At 36.1% G+C, this 20,936-nt stretch overlaps 1 protein-coding gene and 1 long non-coding RNA gene across 2 annotated transcripts; both read left to right on the forward strand.

Moving 5' to 3' along the window:
- The first annotated feature begins 2,894 nt into the window (after window positions 1-2,894).
- On the forward strand, window positions 2,895-4,781 carry LOC112020161 (uncharacterized). Its single transcript, XR_010629974.1, has 4 exons — window positions 2,895-3,114; window positions 3,200-3,264; window positions 3,409-3,462; window positions 4,706-4,781. It is a non-coding gene; the product is annotated as an uncharacterized LOC112020161 (long non-coding RNA).
- Window positions 4,782-8,904: 4,123 nt separating this feature from the next.
- Window positions 8,905-9,438, forward strand: LOC136070273 (uncharacterized). Its single transcript, XM_065780155.1, has 2 exons — window positions 8,905-9,088; window positions 9,218-9,438. The coding sequence occupies exons 1-2, from the start codon at window positions 8,905-8,907 to the stop codon at window positions 9,436-9,438; spliced, it is 405 nt and encodes a 134-aa protein (XP_065636227.1).
- The last annotated feature ends 11,498 nt before the right edge of the window (window positions 9,439-20,936 follow it).

The raw sequence follows: 20,936 nt of genomic DNA on the forward strand, positions 1-20,936 counted from the left end.
CAACCATAAGGAAATTTAAACCAACCTAGAAAATTTGAACCCACAAATCCATTAACCTTACAAAATTTGAATCCACCACTCTCTGTTGCTTCGATCTCAATCGATCTAGACAATCAGGTTGCTTTGCTGCTCAGCCGATCTCATGATTTCGTTTTTCTTGTTTCTTTGTTTTTGCTTCCTGGTCTGGGGTTTTGGGTGGTGGCTAACAGCAGTGGTGGTGTTGGAGGTGGCAATTTGGTGAGGCTATGATTTGATGGTTCAGTGAGTTGGCTATGGTGTTGGATTTGTTAGATTGCCAGTTTTTTTTTTTTTTTTTTTGGTGCAGTTTTTTTTGTAGGGTTTTTCTTGATTCTTTGTTTTTGTTTCCTGATATGGGGTTTTGGGTGGTGGCTAACAGCGATGGTGGTGTTGGAGGTGGTAGTTTAATGAGGCTATGATTTGATGGTTCAATGAATTGGTTGTGGTGTTGGATTTGCTAGATTGCTGGGTTATTATTATTATTTTAATTTTTTTTTTTTTGCAGATTTTTTTTTACTTGCAAATCTGGGTTTTTTTTAGAGAACCCAGCAAAAGAGAGAGGGTCAGAGTTTTAGAGAGAGGGTTTTTTTGATTTGTCTACCCTCTTTCTTAAAACTTTGTGCTAATTATATATATTAAAAATGATGAAACAAATTTTATCTTGACCTGCTTTTTGATATTTTTCTTTTATGTTTTATGTGAAGAAGAAGAAGAAGAAGAAGAAGGAGAGAAAAAGGGAGAGAGACATAAAATATAATGAAAAATACACATTTACCCTTATTTTTAATGGTGAAAAGGGAGAGGTGGGTTACAGATGTCTAATGGAGGGCATCTCAGGTAAGTTAAGTGATACTTTTTAAATCACATGTGGCTTAGTTAAAACCAGCCAAACCACAAGTGGGTTAACTGCAATTACTCCAACTTTTTTTAATAGAATTTCAACCTATAACATTCGCTTCTGATGATTATGCTTGTTATCATTAGACTAAGACATTAATCGATTTTTGGTGCAGATAGGGATTCAATCTCCGATATCTTATTCAACCATCAGAAATAGATTTTACCAATTGAGCTAACTGAAACTCACTAACAAATAACAAATTGAGTTCAAAGGATATCTTTGAAATAGATAAAAAGATGGAAAACTATTAATTGCAAATGTATAAGAATAGTCGCCCCTCAAGTAAATTTATGTAAAAAATTGTTCCCATTTTTTTTAAAGAAATGCTATGCCCACAAGATTTTCACAATAAATTTTAAGTGGTGAATTGTTATTGGTTGTTATGGGTGGATAAAAAAGTAATTTAAGTTGTAAATTCAAATTTGAACTAATAACAACTTACCACCTATGATTTATTGTGAGAATGTTGTGGACTTAACAATCTTTTTATTTATTTATTTTTTATTAAGTTTAAAAAAATATCGAGGACTCAATTTAATTCCTACGGGTTGGGTTGGCTTTTAAATAATAATGGATTGAATTAGATTGTGATGGAAATTTCTCAACCAAAGACGATCGGGTTGAGTTGAAATATGTCACAAACTTTACACAATTTGACAACAAACCGTAACTTGGACAGGCCAATCCCCAGGATGAAAAGTAAGTCAAGCTGAACTACTTATATTATAAACACTCCCACAACAATTATGTGAATGCTTCTCCAATGTCCAGCAAGCATGTTTAACAAAATTGGGTAAGTCCAAATTTCTTTAAAAGACCAACAAAAACTCCCCAATTATATACAAAGCCAAAATCCATGACCTTAGTGGGCCTTTGCTAAGGAATGGCACAGTGCACTAATTAATTGCTACCAACAAAAAAAAAAAAAACCCATAAGGTCCACAAAAATCTCAATGCCTTTGTTTTCATTCACTTACGATGATAAAGATTTGATGTGAATTCCAAAAAAAAAAAATCCATAAGGTCCACGATAATTTTTTCATTTCATATGTAGGGAAAATTACAACTTACTCACATGTAATTTGGTTGAAATTTAACTTGCCTAATTGTGGTTTAAAATTTGACACTTTATCCAATTGAGGTTTGACCAAAATTTGTTGCTTACTTGTAGTTTGAAATTTTATAATGCAAGTATTCCAATGGATAGTTTTTATTTTTTTATTTTTTATCTTATTTGATCTTGTATTTTTATATTTTTTGAAGAAAGAGACATAAAAGTGAAGCAAAATTACATATTTAACTCTGTTTTTAACAAATGTGGGTTATAGAAATCAAGCTGACCTAACTTCGGGTGGATAAATTGTTAAATTTTAAAGTACAAGTAAGCAACTTAAGTTTTGATCAAACTACATATGAGTAAATTGTAATTTGCCCTATTTATAATATTAGGACCCCCTTTTGATTTCTTTGGGTTGTCTAACCTTAAATTTCTGCCACATATCGTAATGTCTTGAATTTTTCGTTGCAAATGGTTTACCCAAAATGTCATTGTCTCGTTTTCAAAAACAAAAAGATGTCATTGTCTTATGAGTCAATAACATTACCTCATTTCAGGAGTACGAAGACCACATTTGTTATTGGAAAGACAAAAAAAAATCTTATCAAAACCTCCACGTTTTCATCCATGATACTTGCAATTTTATTCTTCAAAAAGTAATATTAGCGTACATTGTTTGTACACATCTATATAATAACTAATAGCCGAAACGTCTGACTTTTTGTTGGCTACATCTCATTACACCACATGGCTACACAAATGAGTGATACGTTATGTTAAAGAACACTGAAACATGATGTCTCTTTGTTTGGCCAAATGTACTCCACGTTTCCTTTTTACCAAACGTACGACACGTTTCCTTTTAAAAACACTGAACAAACACAATTGTATCTTTCAGTGGGTAACTAATTCCATTTTTCCGTTTTCTGTTTTTTTCCTCCTCATTGCGAAAACGATTGTGTCTTTTCAGTCGCGCTTATTTAGTTTCAATGGGTAACTAGTTATATAGGCTGTTTATTTTTGGTTTTCTTCTTCTTCTTCTTTTTTTCCGTTTTCTTTTTTTTTTTCCCCATTGCGAGAACAAACCCAGCGAAGGTTGTGGACATAAAACAGAGCCCCCTTGATGCTACTGTTATTGGTAATTCTTTTCTTCACAAACATTAGTTGATTTTGCTTACTCTTGCATTAGTTGGTCTAACTCTTTCAAACCCTTACCGTTTCAGTGGGTAACTACTTACAGCGAAAGTTGTGGACAAAAAAGAGAGGGCTCTTGACGCTACTACTATTGGTATTTCTTTTTCTTCACAAACATTAGTTGGTCTTGCTTATTCTTGCATTAGTTGGTCTAAATCTTTCAAACCCGCACTGATGACTTTTTGTTTTCTTCTTTTCGTTTTGTGTTTTGTGTTTTCTTTGTTCCCTCTGCGAGAAGAAACCCAGCAAAGGTTGGGGAGAAAAAACAGAGTAACCCAGCAAAATCACTATGGTAACCTTCCACTAATTTGATAGAAATATTGTTTTTCCATTGTCTGTTTTGATTTATTTGTTTGTTCTACTTGTTTGTTGTGTTATTTGTTGCATTATAGGAACTGTTCAGTTTGTCAATAGGTTGTGTATTTTTGTTTTTTATTTTTTCATAATAACAAATGTTAATAACTAAGACATTCAAATTTTGTGCACACCATGTGTTTGACAAAATGCCTTAGTTACTCTTGATGTCAATCTTTGAGGTCGCTACCCGCATATGTACACGTATTCAAAGACCTCTGAATAAAAACAATCACTTTACATAGTACATACAATAGTCTTAATTTCCAAGAATTGGATCTTTGATTTTTAATTGTAACTTTATAAAGAACTTATCTAAAATTTTATTTACTTTAATCCCTTTTTTTTTAATTAACTACTGAGTATAAAAAGAAACAAATAAGTCTACTCATACCACCCAATAATAATAATAATTAAAAAAAAATTATTTTTACAATGATATATTGTAATTAGTGTACAATAAAAATAATATTAGTGATTATTCATTAAAAAAAATATGTTAATAATTGACTCAGGTAAAAAAAATTGATGTCGAGTGAATCACAAGATTCACAATGAACAATGTTAAGTTTGTATTTCTAACATTTCAGGTATCATTGTTTACTACTTTATTGGGAATTTCTTAGTAAGTTTGGAATTAATGAGAGAGAGAGAGAGAGAGAGAGAGAGAGAGAGAGAGGTATTTCTACTATTCGTATAAATAAAGAAAAGTATAAAACAAAAAGAGAGCTAATCCAAAGAATTATTGGACTTGTGGTTGATAAAATATTTCAGACCCACCATGACCAGCCCAACCACTGAATTTAACATTACCCCACCCCCCACAATTATATTTCTCTTTATTACTGTATTAAAAACATGCTCAGTTAATTGGTGTTTCTTCAATATTTCTCATTAACTTCCATGAAGGTCATTGACTACTTTTTGTGCATCTTGCATGGATAGCCAATGTACTTAATCAGTAAATTTGATTTCATTTGTCAGATTTTTGATTGATATAGAAATAATGAAAGGATGAATTGTTGTTCTTTTCAAATTTTTTTATAATAAGTTTGTTAGCGTTAGTTTCAATTTTCAAGCATTCAAATTTAGATAGGTGCTTGGTAGAACTTTGTTTCTGAAGCAAATGGTTGTTCGTAAGCAGATCAAATGAACATGTTTAAAAAAAACTTATTTTGTAGGTTCTTTCATTTTTGGATAAAGAGCTGCATATTTTTTGAGGGAAAGAGTTGCATACTTAATCGTGTCAACTCCAGGTTTGTTAACAATTGCTTTAATTTTTTTTTTAAAAAAAAATTTATGTTGCATTTCTTTTCTACAAAATGCTTATTAAAAATAAATACATGCTTGAAAGAATATTCCAATTTTTAACGTCTATTTGCTATCTTTGATTTATAAAATAATAGTTATCATTTGATCTTCTAAAAATACTATGTTTTTTATTATATTTCCGAAGTATGGAGTCCACTTTATTTTCAAGAGTGAGAAGAAAATTGATTCTATCGCAGAAAAGAAATAGAAATGTACCTACGAAATTTACAAATTCTTCATTAAAGGGAAGTCTTTTAGATGTTTTAGTAACTAGAAGAATGCTATTAAATAAAAAGAGAAATGTTTCTGATGGTGTATCCAGTCCCTTATCTTATGGTAATGCTTTACAAGGAGAAGTTTCAATAGAAAGAGACTCAATTTCTTGGAACGTATTGTCGCACACCTCTATTCATGAAACACGATCATTGCATTCTAGAAGCAATGATGAAACATTTGTAAGAAGAACTCGACGGAGACAATATAATCTTGAAGCTGAAAATAGAAACTCATTAGTGAATATATTAGGAAGAACTATTGTGAATGAAGATGGGAGTGTTACCACTAATATAACTGAGCAACAATTGCCTTTTGCTAGAAGGTAGTATTCAATCTGCTGCAGCGGAAGGTATATTTAGAGTTCTATTATATTAAATAGTATTTTTGCTTTGAAGAATTCGTTTTTGATTTTGTTTACATCTTAGACTTGGAATGGACAAATGAGAGTGAAAGCTCAACAATGAATATTATAGTTGCTGAACATGATTTTTGTGATGATTCTGATAGAGAATCAAATACTCTTTCAACCTCTGACCCTAGACAAAAACACCGTAAGTGTTACAATTTTTTGTCCTCAATACCAATCTTAAATATTAGGTTCCCAAAAAATAATCCTTCAATTTTTTTGTAGGAAAATTTATGGAGGCAATGAATTTAGGACCTCCAACACAAGTATGTGAACACTGTGGAGCTCAACTTTGGTATGAGGAGAGAACAATTAAATCTAGAAGGCCTAAGAAGCCTAAATTCAGTTTATGTTGTTCAGAAGGCAAAGTTGAACTTCCGTTTTTGAAGGATCCTCCACCTTTTCTTAAAAGATTGCTCAACATGAGCAATGATCAGAGATCAAACAAATTTCGAGTAGGGATAAGAATCTATAATTCTCTTTTCACTTTCACTTCTTTGGGAGGTAATATAGATCATTCAGTGAATAATGGAACTGCTCCATATGTTTTCCGCCTAAATGGCCAAAATCATCACAGAATTGGATCTCTAATTCTTGTTGATGGCCAAAAGACACAATTTGCACAACTTTATATTTATGATACTAAAAATGAGATAGCAAACAGAATTGATGCTGTTACATCTGGTGATCATAGAAAAGATGTGGATATAGATATTGTAATTGGATTATTAAATATGTTAGACAATTGCAATCAATTGGTCAAGTACTTCCGAATGGCTAGAGACAGATTCAATGAGTCTGATCTGCATGATGTAAGGATACGGCTTATTGGAAGTCGCAATTCTGATTCTAGACAATATAACTTGCCTGATACTTCTGAAGTTGCTGCTATTATTGTTGGAGATTTAAATACCGAAAATTGTGAAAGGGATATTATTATTGAAAACCAAAGTTCAGGATTGCAACGTATATATGGAAGTCATCCGAGCTATATGGCTTTACAATATCCATTGCTTTTCCCTTACGGTGAGGATGGTTATAGATCTGATATACCTTATAAGAATTTTGATGGAACAAGATCTAAAAAAAGAGAATTAATAACAATGAGGGAATATTATGCTTTTAGACTTCAACAACGATCTCATGAGGGTAACACATTGTTGCTTGGCGGAAGGCTTTTTCAACAATTCATAGTTGATGCCTATACTTCAATTGAAGAGGAAAGATTGCAATGGGTAAGGCAAAACCAATTGAAATTAAGATCTGAATTATATGGTGGGCTTAAAGATGCGGTGCTTCGTGGTGATACAAATCCAAAAGCGGTAGGAAAGAGGATCATCTTACCTTCCTCTTTTATTGGAAGCCCAAGATACATGGCTCAGAACTATCAAGATGCAATGGCTATATGTAGGAAGGTGGGATATCCAGATTTGTTTATGACATTTACTTGCAATCCAAAATGGTCTGAAATCACTCAGTGCTTGGAATTTATAGAAGGCCAGAATGTTAAGGACCGACCAGATATTGTAACAAGGGTTTTTAAAATAAAGTTGGATGGATTATTACGTGATTTGAGGCATGGATCCCATTTGGAAGAGTCATTGCAGTAATATACACAATCGAATTTCAGAAAAGAGGACTTCCGCATGCACATATTCTCCTTTTCTTGGATCCAAAAGATAAGTGCCCAAGTCCAGCAGACATTGACAGTATTATTACAGCAGAAATACTAGATCCGCATGAAGATCCTATTGCTTATGAAGATGTAAAATAGTTTATGATGCATAGGCCATGTGGATATGCAAACCCAAGATCACCTTGTATGGTTAAAGATAAATGTACAAAACATTTTCCAAAAAATTTTTATGAAGAAACAACTATTAATGAAGAAGGTTTCCCCATTTATAGAAGAAGAAATGATGGAAAGAGAATAGTAAAAAATGGAATTACTTTGGATAATCGGTATGTTGTGCCATATAATGTAGATTTATTGGTAAAGTACTAGTCACATTTGAATGTGGAATGGTGCAATAGATCACAATCAATCAAATATTTGTTTAAATACATAAATAAGGGACCAGATAGAATCACAATTGTTTTACAAGAGAATCAGCCAGGTATTAATAATGATGAACAACAACCAAGCATTGTTGTTGATGAGACCAAAACATATTTGGACTGTAGGTATATTTCAGCTTCTGAAGCATGTTGGAGAATATATGAATTTTCGATTCAATTTCGAAATCCACCAGTTGAAAGATTAAACTTTCATTTGGAAAATGAAAATCCCATTATCTATCCAGAAAATGCAAATTTAGACAACATTTTACAAAGGCTAGGAATCAAAGACACAAAATTTACTGAGTGGATGAAAACTAATGAAGCTTTTGAAGATGCTCGTGAGTTAACTTATGCTGAATTTCCTACAAAATGGGTATGGCATCAAAATGTTAAGCAATGGAAACAAAGAAAAGGTAGAAAATGTATTGGAAGAGTATATAATGCTCACCCTTCACGTGGAGATCTATTTTACTTGAGAATGTTGCTTAACATTGTCAAAGGCCCAAGAAACTTTAAAGAGATAATGACTGTAAAAAATATTACTTATCCTACTTATAAAGATGCATGTTATGCACTTGGGCTTCTAGATGATGATAAAGAATGGCATGAATGCATAATTGAAGCTGCACATTGGGCCAGTGGCAAGCAATTACGCCAACTATTTGTTACAATACTCATGTTTTGTGAAGTATCTGATCCTTTAATTTTTTGGGATTCTAATTGGAAAATTCTTACTGAAGATATACTTAATAGACAAAGACATATCTCCCATTTTCATGATCTGATATTATCTGATAGTCAATTGAAAAATTATGACTTATATGAAATTGACCAAATCCTCCAACAACATGGAAAATCTTTGAAAGACTATCCTCAAATGCCTCAGCCAGATGTAAATATTCTTATACATAAAGGAAATAGACTTATTGAAGAAGAAATGTCATATGATATAGGAAGTTTGCAAAGAGAACATGAGATCTTGATATCTAGCCTCAACAATGAACAAAGAACTATCTATAATTCTATAATGGAAGCTATTTTTTTTGAAAGAGGAGGCATGTTTTTCATCTATGGTCATGGTGGAACGGGAAAAACTTATCTTTATAGAACAATTTTGGCTACTGTAAGATCAAAAGGAAAAATTGCTCTTGCAGTAGCTTTTTTGGGTATTGCTGCTCTATTACTTCCTGGTGGCCGGACAGCACATTCACGATTCCACATACCGATCAATGTCAATGATGAGTCAACTTGTGAAATAAAGCAAAAAAAACACAAACAGCAAAACTTCTTTTGAAAACAAGTATAATACTTTGGGATGAGGCACCAATGGCAAACAGAAATTGTTTTGAAGCTGTTAATCGCAGCCTTCAAGATATACTGCAAATTGAAGATCCAAAGAATTTGGAAAAATCTTTTGGTGGTAAAGTTGTGATTTTAGGTGGTGATTTTCAACAAATACTTCCAGTTGTGAAAAAGGGAAGACGTGAAGATATTGTCCAATCTGCAATTTGTCAGTCACATTTATGGAATTATTGTCATGTCTTTAAACTACAACAAAATATGAGACTTATGTAGAACAATATGAGTGAAACACAAGAATCATCTATACAAGACTTTAGTGAATGGATTTTAAAAATAGGTAATGGTGATTTGGGAGAAGGTGATGGTGACAATGACATTACAATCCCCCATGATCTAATCATCCAACCTACACAGAATCCATTGGAAGATATTATTAATAGCACATACCCTGATTTGAATACTCAATATATGGATGCAAATTACATTCAAGAAAGGGCAATTCTTGGACCTACAAATGAAGTTGTAGAGGAATTAAATGACTACATTATTCTTGTTTAGGCAGTTCATATCATCCAATCCGTGTTTCAGCAGTAGTAAGTATATTAAAATTATATCTACCATGTGTTCTTTCAGGTATAGAATTGAACTGAAAGTTGAAGATGAGACAAGATTGGCAACATTCATTTTGTTTGATTCTACAGCTGAAAAATTACTCCACATATCAGCAAAGGAACTTATAAATAAATGTTCACAGGTGAGAATTTGAAAACCACAAATAGTACTTAATATATTCTTTAGTATAATTGAACTTACAGTTTATGACCTACTATTTCTACATGGTACCTGAAGAATTTGACCTGCCTACGCAAATAGCAAACCTTATTGGGAAAACATTTGTCTTGCAATTGGAACTCAATGACTATAACCTCAAACAGGGATGAGAGATTTACACTGTGAAGAAACTTTTTGATCCTGTTATACAAACTGACAATTCAGTTAAACTTGATCAAATAACTGATGTGAGTACTTTTATATAAAATTTAAATAAAAAAATTAGATATTTTTAATGTTACTTATTCATATCATAATACAATTTACACCATATTCTTTTGACAGTATTATATGAGTGATGCTACAAATGATTCTGTCAACAACTTACCAAGTGAAGAACATGTTAATCCTACAAATGATGCAAGTGATGTATAGCTCACACCTATTGCAGATCGACAAAAGAGGAAGAGGAAACTCCTTTAACCTATTGAAGCTTATGTTACAAATTATTTAAACTTTTCTTACAATAAAGTAATCACCATTATGCTGTTCTGTTTCCTGTTGAGAATAAATAGCTAACCTTACTGTAGAGAGGGAAAATTCTCGACCTATCACAAGCTGATACGTCACACTACCAGGTCCACAAAATACAGCCAATTACAAAGCGCCATATACTGCTGCTAGGTTTTACTATCATTATTCAGAAGCCAACGGAAATTTGCCAAGTGTCGTGCAAGAACCAATCATGCATTAGCTCATGCAAGTGATGACATAAGCAGCCTTGCACGTGTAAGCGATGACCTAAGCAACCTCACATGTGTAAGTGATGACATAAGCGGACCAATCAGACTGTGACATGTGTCACCAATTAGACTCCGCCACGTGTCACTCATCCACCCCAAAGCTCCTTTAAGTAGAAGCCTTCCTGAGACATTTATGAGGACACTAAGCCATCTGAAGCACTCAGAAGTCCAGAAGCTCTGCCGGAACCAAGCTGTAAAGCCTCCAAGAACTTCAAGAACTTCAACTTCGAATACGAAGAACATTCGAAGGAAAATCATCCAAATCATCCGCCTAGATCCAAAAGTTTGCGGGAATCAAGCTTAAAGTGTCCGAAAACATCAACAAATCACAAATCAGTGAAGCTCTGCGGATCCAAGCTCCTAAAGCCCCGAAGAACTTCCACCATAAATCTTCGAAGACGAAGAACACATGAAGAACACGAAGAACATGAAGAACAAAGGATTTCTAACAAGCTCATAACTGGAGATTCATTGTAATTCCGTTTCAGCAATCTTCGATCCATCCCTCAACCAAATTGAAGGATATTTTGTGTTCAAGTCACAATCACATTACCACAAATCCAAATCAATAAGTCTTGCAAGGAGATCGAATTAGAGGATCACTCTTTTGTAATCATAGAGAATTGTACTACACAATCGTCAATACAAATTTGCATTTGTGCAACTATTTTACTTGTTTGATTTATTTCGAACTAGAAATTTAGTCGTCTACATATTCTACCACGCCCAGTGGGACATCTCTGCCTCTCATCTCATTCTCCTTCAAAGAAAGAAATCTTCATCATCTTGCTATCAACTTCAATGGCTAATAGCAAGGACATTCAAGCTTCAACAATAGCTACTTCAACTAAACTTGGTACGGCTACCACCAACAACTGCATTGGTGTAATCAATTGTAGCCAACCCAAAGCAAACAATCAACTTCAATCTCAATCAACCAAGGAAGCCAAGGTCAAGACAATCATCTCCTTAGACCCTCTTACAAGAAACAAGGTCATTAACAAGGATGTCTCCACCTTGGAACACCTCAAGTATGGGGGCAAATCCCCTTCTTCCTTCACCAGAAGTTGGTCGCACAATTTCTCTCCCATCAAAGAGAACCCAAAAAATGAGATTTCACGTGCTCACTTCAATTCACTTCCTTCTCCATCATCTTGGGAAGTTGTGTCAGTCATGACGACTAACACCACTACCATGGAAGAAAAGATGGTTGAAATGGAGCAAAGGGTCGTCTTTCTCACAAAAGCACTTGAAGATAAGGACCTCCAAATTGCAACTTTAATGAACAAACTCGAAGTACAAGATCTTGGTGAATCAAGTCATGGTCATAAATTCACATTTGCGAAGGATGACGAAGGGAAAGAACTTGAAAACACTCCCCAACGAGAACAATCTACTTCGGTTGCTTCGTTGTCAGTCCAACAATTACAAGACATGATAACAAATACCATCCGAGCACAATATGGAGGTTCTTCTACAAGTTCTCTCACATATTCAAAATCCTACACAAAGTGCATCAACAACATAAGGATGCCAAATGGGTATCAACCCCCCAAGTTCTTGCAGTTTGATGGCAATGGAAATCCTAAGCAACACATTGCTCATTTTATAGAAACTTGTGAGAACGCATAGACTCAAGGAGGCCTTCTTGTAAAGCAATTTGTCCGTTCACTCAAAGGGAATGCCTTTGACTGGTATACAGACTTAGAACCCGAGTCAATCGACAGTTGGCAATAACTTGAAAGAGAGTTTCTTGACCGATTTTATAGCACACGTTGTACGGTGAGCATGATGGAGTTTACTAATACCAAGCAATAGGAAAATGAGCCAGTGGTCGATTATATCAATCGATGGCGTTCTTTGAGTTTGGATTGCAAGGATAGACTTTCCGAAATATCTGCTATAGAGATGTGCATCCAAGGCATGCATTGGGGACTTCTTTACATCCTCCAAGGGATAAAACCCCAAACATTTGAAGAGTTAGCAACTCGTACACATGACATGGAGCTGAGCATTGCTAGACACGGAAGTACAAACCCTTCCATACTTGAGGAAAGTAGAAAGGAAGTAAGGAGGAATGACAAGAATGCAAAAAGCAATCTCAAAGACTCAATGGTTGTTAACACTACCGTAGTTAAGGTTCCAAGAAGAGGAGCGAAAGCAGATGAAAAACGACTTGAAGGGTGGCAAAAGAACGAGGTACGGCGTCTGACTTTTAAGAAACGTGAGCAAAAAGCATATCCGTTCCCCGATGAAGATGTGTCAAACATCTTAGAACAACTACTGCAATTGAAACTGATTGAATTGCCAGAATGTAAGCGACCAGAAGACATAGGGAAAATTGATGACCCTAACTATTGCAAATATCATCACATCATTGGCCACCCAATCCAAAAATGCTTCGTCTTCAAATAACAAATCACGAAACTTGCCAAAGAAAACAAGATTGATCTAGACTTCAATGAAGTTGTCGGGTCAAACCATGTGACCGTTGCTTGTGATGTACTTCCAACTCTCAAGCAGGGGGCAAACACCAACAAAGCTTACAAATTGATTAACAATGATGGCATGAGGATTGGCCCCATCAATGGGAAGTTCCTTAAACACTTCTATGCTTAAAAGTCAAGGATTGCTCCTTGGTAAGAGTTTAAATTGCCCACTATAACGCTGCAAGAGTACATGATGTCTTCCCATTACCTCTGAAAGCGTACTAATAAGGAGAAATTAATCTCACTCTATGTCACCAATTGTTAGTGTGGCGTAGTAGTTGGATGCCCAAGTCGCCCTTGAGAGGTCTCGGGTTTGATTAGTGGTGATACCCACTATTACACACTGAGCCCTCCCTTTTGCAAAAAAAAAAAAAAAAAAAAAATGAACTATGTAATGACTTGATCCCTCTCGAGGGTACGTAGGCAACTTAGTATCTTTTGCTGAGTTCAGTCACACACTAAAAAAAATTATCAAATTATGAAAAAAAACAAAAAAAAGACAAAAAAAAAAGAAAAAAAGAAGAAACAAAGAAAAAAAAACAAAAAAACAAAGAAATCATCCAAAAGGAAAATATCAAAAAAAAAAATCATCAAAAAAAAATTATCAAAAAAAAAAAAATTTTGAACTACATAATGACTTGATCCCTTTTCGGGGTACGTAGGTTGCTTGGTGCTTGTCACTAAGTTCAGTCACATGAAAGGAAGAAAGATTGCCAGTCTGGCTTGAAGAATTTTGCAACGGTTGTCAATATGCTTTTAAGGCCCCTTTGGCCAGCAAGACATTACTTGGAGGGAGTCAACTGCCCAATAGGATAATCGAAAATCGTTGTAGTCGAAGATGAAGACTGCAAGGAGTTGACGTTGCTTAGCTATCCTTGAAATGATGAGGAACATAAGTTGATTCTTGGTTGTGGAACAAAATAAAATCTTCAACTACTTTTGCAAGAAATAAAGTCTGCATGGCATTGCCTATCTTCTATGGACACTTTCCCACGTTTTTGAAGTATGCTTTGCATCACTTATCTCCTGGGGGCATCTTCTTGTACCTTGCAAGTCTAAGCTACATCGTCTCTCTTTTAAGCTCTAGAATTTGAACCACATCATCTCCCTTCTGAGTGGTGCCGTTTCACATCATGTTTCTGAAATCTGGATGACGTCGTCTTCCTCCAAAATGATGATAGATTATATATCCAAAGTTGGTGTTGCATCACTTTGCTTCTGTGGGCATGTTCATGCAATGTTGAGTTGTTGGTGGCATTTCCTTGCATCTTCAAAGTCTTGATAAAGACTCCTTGCATCTTCAACGTCTTGTTGGCATCTTTAAAATCTCGATGTCTAGCTACAGTGCTACGTATCCTCAATGTCTGAGCTATGTTGCCTCTGAAAATTGATGTTGTTGTAGCTTTATTATAGAGGTCAATATTAGTGCAACTTCAATGCAAATAAAGCATTGACGTAGCTTCATGACAAAGATGAACGTTGGCACAGCTTTGATATGAAGTGTTGTCATGGCTTCATGACAAAGATGAATGTTCGCACGGCTTTGATACGAATGAAGTGTTGACATGACAAAGATGGATGTTGGCACGGTTTCGGTGTGAATGAAGTGTTGACATGGCAAAGATGGATGTTGGTATGGCTTCAGTGCGAATAAAGTATTGACATGGCAAAAATGGATGTCGGCATGGCTTTGCTACGAGTGAAGTGTTGATGTAGCTTCATAGCAAAGATGAATGTGGGCACGGCTTCGGTGCTAATGAAGTGTTGACATGGCAAAGATGGATGTCGGCGCAGTTTTGGTGTGAGCGAAGTGTTGACGTGGCTTCATGACAAAGATGAATGTTGGCACGATTTCGATGTGAATGAAGTGTTGGCACGGCAAAAATGAATGTCGGCACGACTTCAATACAAATGATGAATGCAGCTTCATTGTGAAGGCAAGTGCAAATATTGCTTCATGGCAAGGATGAATGTTGGCACAACTTCGATGTAAATGAAGCATTGATGTGGTTTCATGGCAAGGACGAGTATTGGCATGACTTCGATGTGAATGAAGTGTTGACATAGCTTCATGACAAAGATGAATGTTGGCACGACTTCAGTACAAGTGAAATGTTGATGTAGCTTCATGGTAAAGACGGATGTTGGTGCAACTTTAATGCGAATACAAGTGCTAATATGGAGTGTTGATATGGCTTCATGACAAAGATGAACGTTGGCACAGTTTCGGTGAGAATAATGTGTTGACATTACTTCATGGCAAAGATGAATGTTGTCCCGACTTTAGTGCAAATAATGGTGCGACTTCGTAGCAGATGTAAGTGCAAATATTGCTTTATAGCTAAGATGAACGTTGGCACGGCTTTAGAGCTAATGTGGAGTGCTGTCGTGGCTTCATGAAAAAGATGGGTGTTGGCATGGCTTTGGCGCGAATGAAATATTGGCATGGTTTTAGTACAAGAACAAATGCTGGCACGGCTTCATGATAAAGACTCTTGATGTGGCTACATTGCAAAGACTCTTGGGATGGCTGCATTGAAAAGACAAGTGTTGGTACAACATAATTGCCAAGACAAAGGCCCGTACAACTTCAAAGTCAAATGCTAGTAAAAGCATCATTGAATCATGAACACCTTTGATAATATTGTTGCCTAGATGACTGTTGCTATGAGAACGTCAAGGATGGAGACAAACATCACTATAAAAACGTTAGTGTAAACCTTGACGTTAAAGCCCAAAGAATAAAGGAAAGTCTGCTGCTTAACAAAAACAAGCAACAACAAAGAACTTGTTAGAAGAAAATCTCACGGCACGTCTAAATAAATTTTTTTTAAAAAAAATCAGAGAAAGAGAGAGTATCAATTGTAATCTCTAGCCTGTTAAAAAAAAAAAAAAGTAGAGTTAGTACAAACTAAGCATGTTAAAAAAAGAAAAAAAAAAAGGAAAAAAAAAAGAGAAGAGAAGTAAAAAGGCAGAGTTTTTTTTTTCTAAACTTAAAGAGTATTGGGAGCTGAAGACAATGCTTATGCAATTTAGTGTATGCTCCGGATAGCTTTATATAGAAATCCTTGGAAGCTAATAGAAAAAAAAAAAAAAAATGCTGCCACCAATGTTTAAGGTCAAACTTTGCAACTCAAATGTACTCAAAATCAAACAAAACTACACTAAACCTTGAAAAAGGAAGAAGAAGCAGGTAAGTGCCCATAAATGCATCACACCGTCAGAAAGAAGCTATGGCACTAGACCTCAAAAAAATGATTATAGGCCTGCAAAAAAATACACATGTGAAGAAACTACTGGAATGAAGTTCTAAATGGTAAGAGATGCTTACTGGGATTTCAAACGTTGTCAGAAGAGCCACCGCCAAAGAAGACTAAAATGGCAACAAGTCCAACAATGCCAGCCATCTGCAATCTAGATTTCTAAAATTTCTGACAAGATTTCACAAAAAATCAACCCACTGAAATTTTCTAAGGACTTCGGGCAACAAAACCCAGAAAAGACGTTTACAGTGGAGTCGTAACGCGCTGCCATGCGCAGCCAAAAACTCCTAACGTCCCGCGGGTTTCTCATTCAAATCTGCACAAATCCAAGAAATTTTTTACAAAACTGGTGACACCACTAGATTCATCGGCCTTCAATCTACAAAACCCAGAAAGGCCATCAACAAAGGACCCACCACGGGCCGCCATAAGCTCGCGATGGGCTACGATTCAGTTTCTCAAACCTTTGCAAATAGGTTCACAATTTTAGAAAAATGACAAAACCATCGTCTTCTACGGCTTTAGATCGACGAAACCCAACAATTTTAGGACCAAAAGAGCCGCCACGCGCTCCCACGCGCCACCAGAAGGTCCGGTATTCACCAACGTGGTTTCACGCGCTCCCACGTGCCTCCATCAATCCTCATGCGCTTACATGCGCTGGAGCTTCTTTCCCACGCGCCACGCGCAACGCGCTGCCACGCGCTATGTGCGTACACGCGCTATGTGCGTACACGCGCCACATGAGTCACACGCTTCAGCTCGATGACGTCATGCATGACGTCATCTGGCCCGTTTGACCAGATCGACTCGATTTGACCCGTTGGTCCTGACCCGGTCCGAANAAAAAAAAAAAAAAAAAAAAAGCTTTGACCAAGTGGACCTTTGACTTTCACCAAAAAGTCAAAATTTTCAAAATGGACCTGTCCCACTTAGTTTTTCGAGTACATTTCGATTTTGGGATCTGTTTCTCCATTCGAAGCTTGGAAATTGTGCAAACGTCCAATTTCCAAAAAGTTGACTTTTGCGTAAATGTTGACCAAAAGTCAAAATTTTTAAGATGGACCTATCTTGCTCAATTTTTCGCGTGCATTCCAATTTTGGAGTCTGTTCCATCATTTGAGGCTCAAAAATTGCACAAATAACTCAATTCCAAGATAGTTGTCTTTTATGTTGAAATCAACCTAAAGTCAAGATTTTCAAGCTAGACTTGTCTTGCATAGTTTTTTGCGACTTGGAAATCACCAATCTAACTCACATCTCCGAAGTACTCACAATGTCCAAAACTAAAGCTCTCAATATCAAAATTTGAGATTCATTCATTTAGTTTGGATCCCTTCAGGGTTACTCTCTAGACTTCATCAAGGCTTCCCTTTCAAAAGTACAGATGAACTCTCACAAGTGTGTCTTGAACTTGAAATCATATTGGGTCACCCGTCCAACCTACCATTTCCCTTTCGGTGCCAAACATTCCCACCTACCATTCGGCATCTACCAGTCGAGAATCTACCATTCTCACCAAAAATTCTCAACCACCATTTTCAACTACTCATCTACCATTCTTCGTCTCTCCACTATAAATAGAAGGGCCGGACTCATCAAGAAAAACACACTAAGTCATGAAATGAAGATTTGCTTCTTTCAAATTTTCAAGTCCTCATTCTCACAGCTATTTTTCATTATGGCCTCATCATTCTCAACACTTAGCAACCAATATTGCTTTATAATCCATCTGAAATCAACCCTCTCATGGTTCGGTAGAAACCCTCTTCACAACATCATTGTAATTTTGAGATCCAAACAAATTTTGTTTCTCCCCTTAACAACCACAGTTGTCCATAAAATTACTCATAACAAGGTCTGCATTGTGGTTCCATGCTTCTTCGGATTTGGTTGGCCAGGAAATCCAAGTCCAGCAGAGACACCTGTTCCTAACCTCAGAGCTCCTGTAGTCTCTCTTCAATTGCTTGGCCTTCCAGCAGAGGCAGCGGTTCGGAACAAACAGCAACTTGGCTAGTTTCTAAGACCAGAATCACAAGTTAGCTCCATCTTTCATTTTTTTGTGCTTTTCCAACAAGAAGTAGTAAAAGAAGATGGTAAAAAGTGTTGGGGTATCCTATAAATTGTCTTTCATCCAACACTTGAAACAACCTTCAAGGCACCAGCTCATCAGAGTTCAGCCTTTAGGGCTGGTAAATGGTCACCAGAGCCTTATTCCATGTCCCCACCACTTTGGAACTCAAAGGTCATCGTTGCTGGTACCTCAAAACACACTTTCTGGAATTACTCTAACTTAAATTCAGCTTGAAGTATTTCAGAAGGTACTTTTCTGAAATTACTTCAACTTAACGTCTGTCAGCATGGTCCAATCACGCATGCACATTCTATGACTTGCTGTCAAACCCCATGCAAACATACAGTCAATCCCATATTCAAAGGTGTATCTCCTAGAAACACCTACACCAGAGGGTCCTCGACATACAAGGCCAGTACCATGATGGCGTATGTTTCACCTATTCGCTTTGCTTCATCCCCATCTTCTACACCCTGTGATCACCGCCAATGATCCAAAATACTCTTCTGAAATTACCTCAGCTTAACCTTTGCTAAAATGATTCAATCTTGCAAGTACATCCAACTTCTTGCAAATAACTTTCAGCCTCACCAACCCATTTCAAGTACCAAAATACTCTTCTGAAATTATTTCGACTTAATCTCTGCTGAGAAGGCTCGGTCATGCAAGTACATTCAAATACAGGTAGACCCCTTTTCGGTCTTACTAGATCCTTTCATATGGGTGGGTCTACTCCTTGAAAATTATTTCATCCTGCTGAAAGCTCCGCCACCTTCAATTACTTCATTTGAAGAGCCAAGAGTAAAAGTCTGTTTTCGAAACTCATTCTCACACCACACTCTGAAATTGTGTGTGTGAACGAGTCTCGAGGGGACATTTGTAGACAGGAAAAATTCTCAACCTATCACAAGCTGACACGTCAAATTACCAAGTCTACAAAATACAGCCAATTACAAAGTGCCACATATTGCTGCTAGGTTTTGCTATCACTATTCAGAAACCAATAGAAATTTACCAAGTGTCATGCAAAAACCAATCACACATCAGCACACGTGTAAGCGATGATATAAGCAGTCTCGCACGTGTAAGCAATGACATAAGCAATCTCACACATGTAAGCAATGACACAATCAGTCTAGCACGTGCAAGCGATGACATAAGTGGACCAATCAAGCTCTGCCACGTGTCACCAATCAGACTCCGCCACGTGTCGCTTACCTACACCTAAACTCCTATAAATAGAAGCCTTCCTAAGGCATTTGAAGGAGATCTGAGAAAGGGAGCTGGAGAGAGGGCACCAAGCCATCTGAAGCACTCAGAAGTCTAGAAGTTCAGCTGGAACCAAGCTTTAAAGCCTCCAAGAACTTCAAGAACTTCAACTTCGAATACGAAGAACATTCGAAAAGAAATCATCCAAATCATCTGCCTGGATCCAAAAGTTTGCGGGAATCAAGCCTAAAGTGTCTGAAAACATCAACAAATCACAAATTAGTGAAGCTCTACGGATTCAAGCCTCTAAAGCCCCGAAGAACTTCCACCACAAACTTTCGAATACAAAGAACATTCGAAGAGGAAACATCCAAATCATATTCCTAGATCTCAAAGTTCACTGGAATCAAGCTCAAAAGCCTCCAGAAACCTAACCAACCATAAATCAACAAAGCTCTACGGATTCAAGCCTCTAAAGCATCGAAGAACTTCCACCACAAACCTTCGAATACAAAGAACATTCGAAGAGGAAACATCCAAATCATATTCCTAGATCTCAAAGTTCACTGGAATCAAGTTCAAAAGCCTTCAGAAACCCAACCAACCATAAATCAACGAAGCTCTACGGATTCAAGCCTCTAAAGCACTGAAGAACTTCCACCACAAACCTTCGAAGACGAAGAACGCACCAAGAACACTTAGAACACGAAGAACGTGAAGAACAAAGGATTTCTAACAAGCTCATAGCCAGAGATCCATTGTAATTTTGTTTCGAAGATCTTCGATCCATTCTTCAGCCAAATTGAAGGATATCTTATGTTCAAATCAAAATCACATTACTACAATTCCAATCAACAAATCTTTTAAGGAGATCAAATCAGAGGATCACTCTTTTGTAATCACAGAGAATTGTACCACACATTCATCAATACAAATTCACATTTGTGAAACTATTTTACTTGTTTGACTAATTTCGAACCGAGAAATTTAGTCGTCCACAGCATAAACTTCTCTCAACTGTGGTTTTATGTTCATTTCTTGGTAAATATATGTAAGGTAAAGGATTCGTTGGTTATAAAACATCATTGTTGGCAGGACTCAATCTATTGCCAAATAAAATTTAAGAACAAACCAAGTTGCATATATTTATGGAATGTTTCATACTTGATTCTAATATATTTTTTCTTTGTGTGTGTGTGTGTGTGTGTCTACTTCTTTTTGCATATTTGCTTTGTGTGCCAGGCCCTTGTTTTAGTCATTGATATGGTTATTAAAATATGTAGCTGCAGCAATGGTGTGAGTGAGTATTATCAGACAAGAATGATAATAATTAAATTTAATGGAAATGTCTGCCACACTTCACTCTCTATTTAGAATTATCCACACTAATCTTCCTAACTTTGTGTCCTTGTTGCTGCCTTCATTAGGATAAGTGTGTTTTAAACTA

The sequence above is a fragment of the Quercus suber genome, unplaced genomic scaffold, assembly GCF_002906115.3.
Source record: "Quercus suber isolate HL8 unplaced genomic scaffold, Cork oak 2.0 scaffold_1, whole genome shotgun sequence".
NCBI classification, from domain to species: Eukaryota; Viridiplantae; Streptophyta; class Magnoliopsida; order Fagales; family Fagaceae; genus Quercus; species Quercus suber.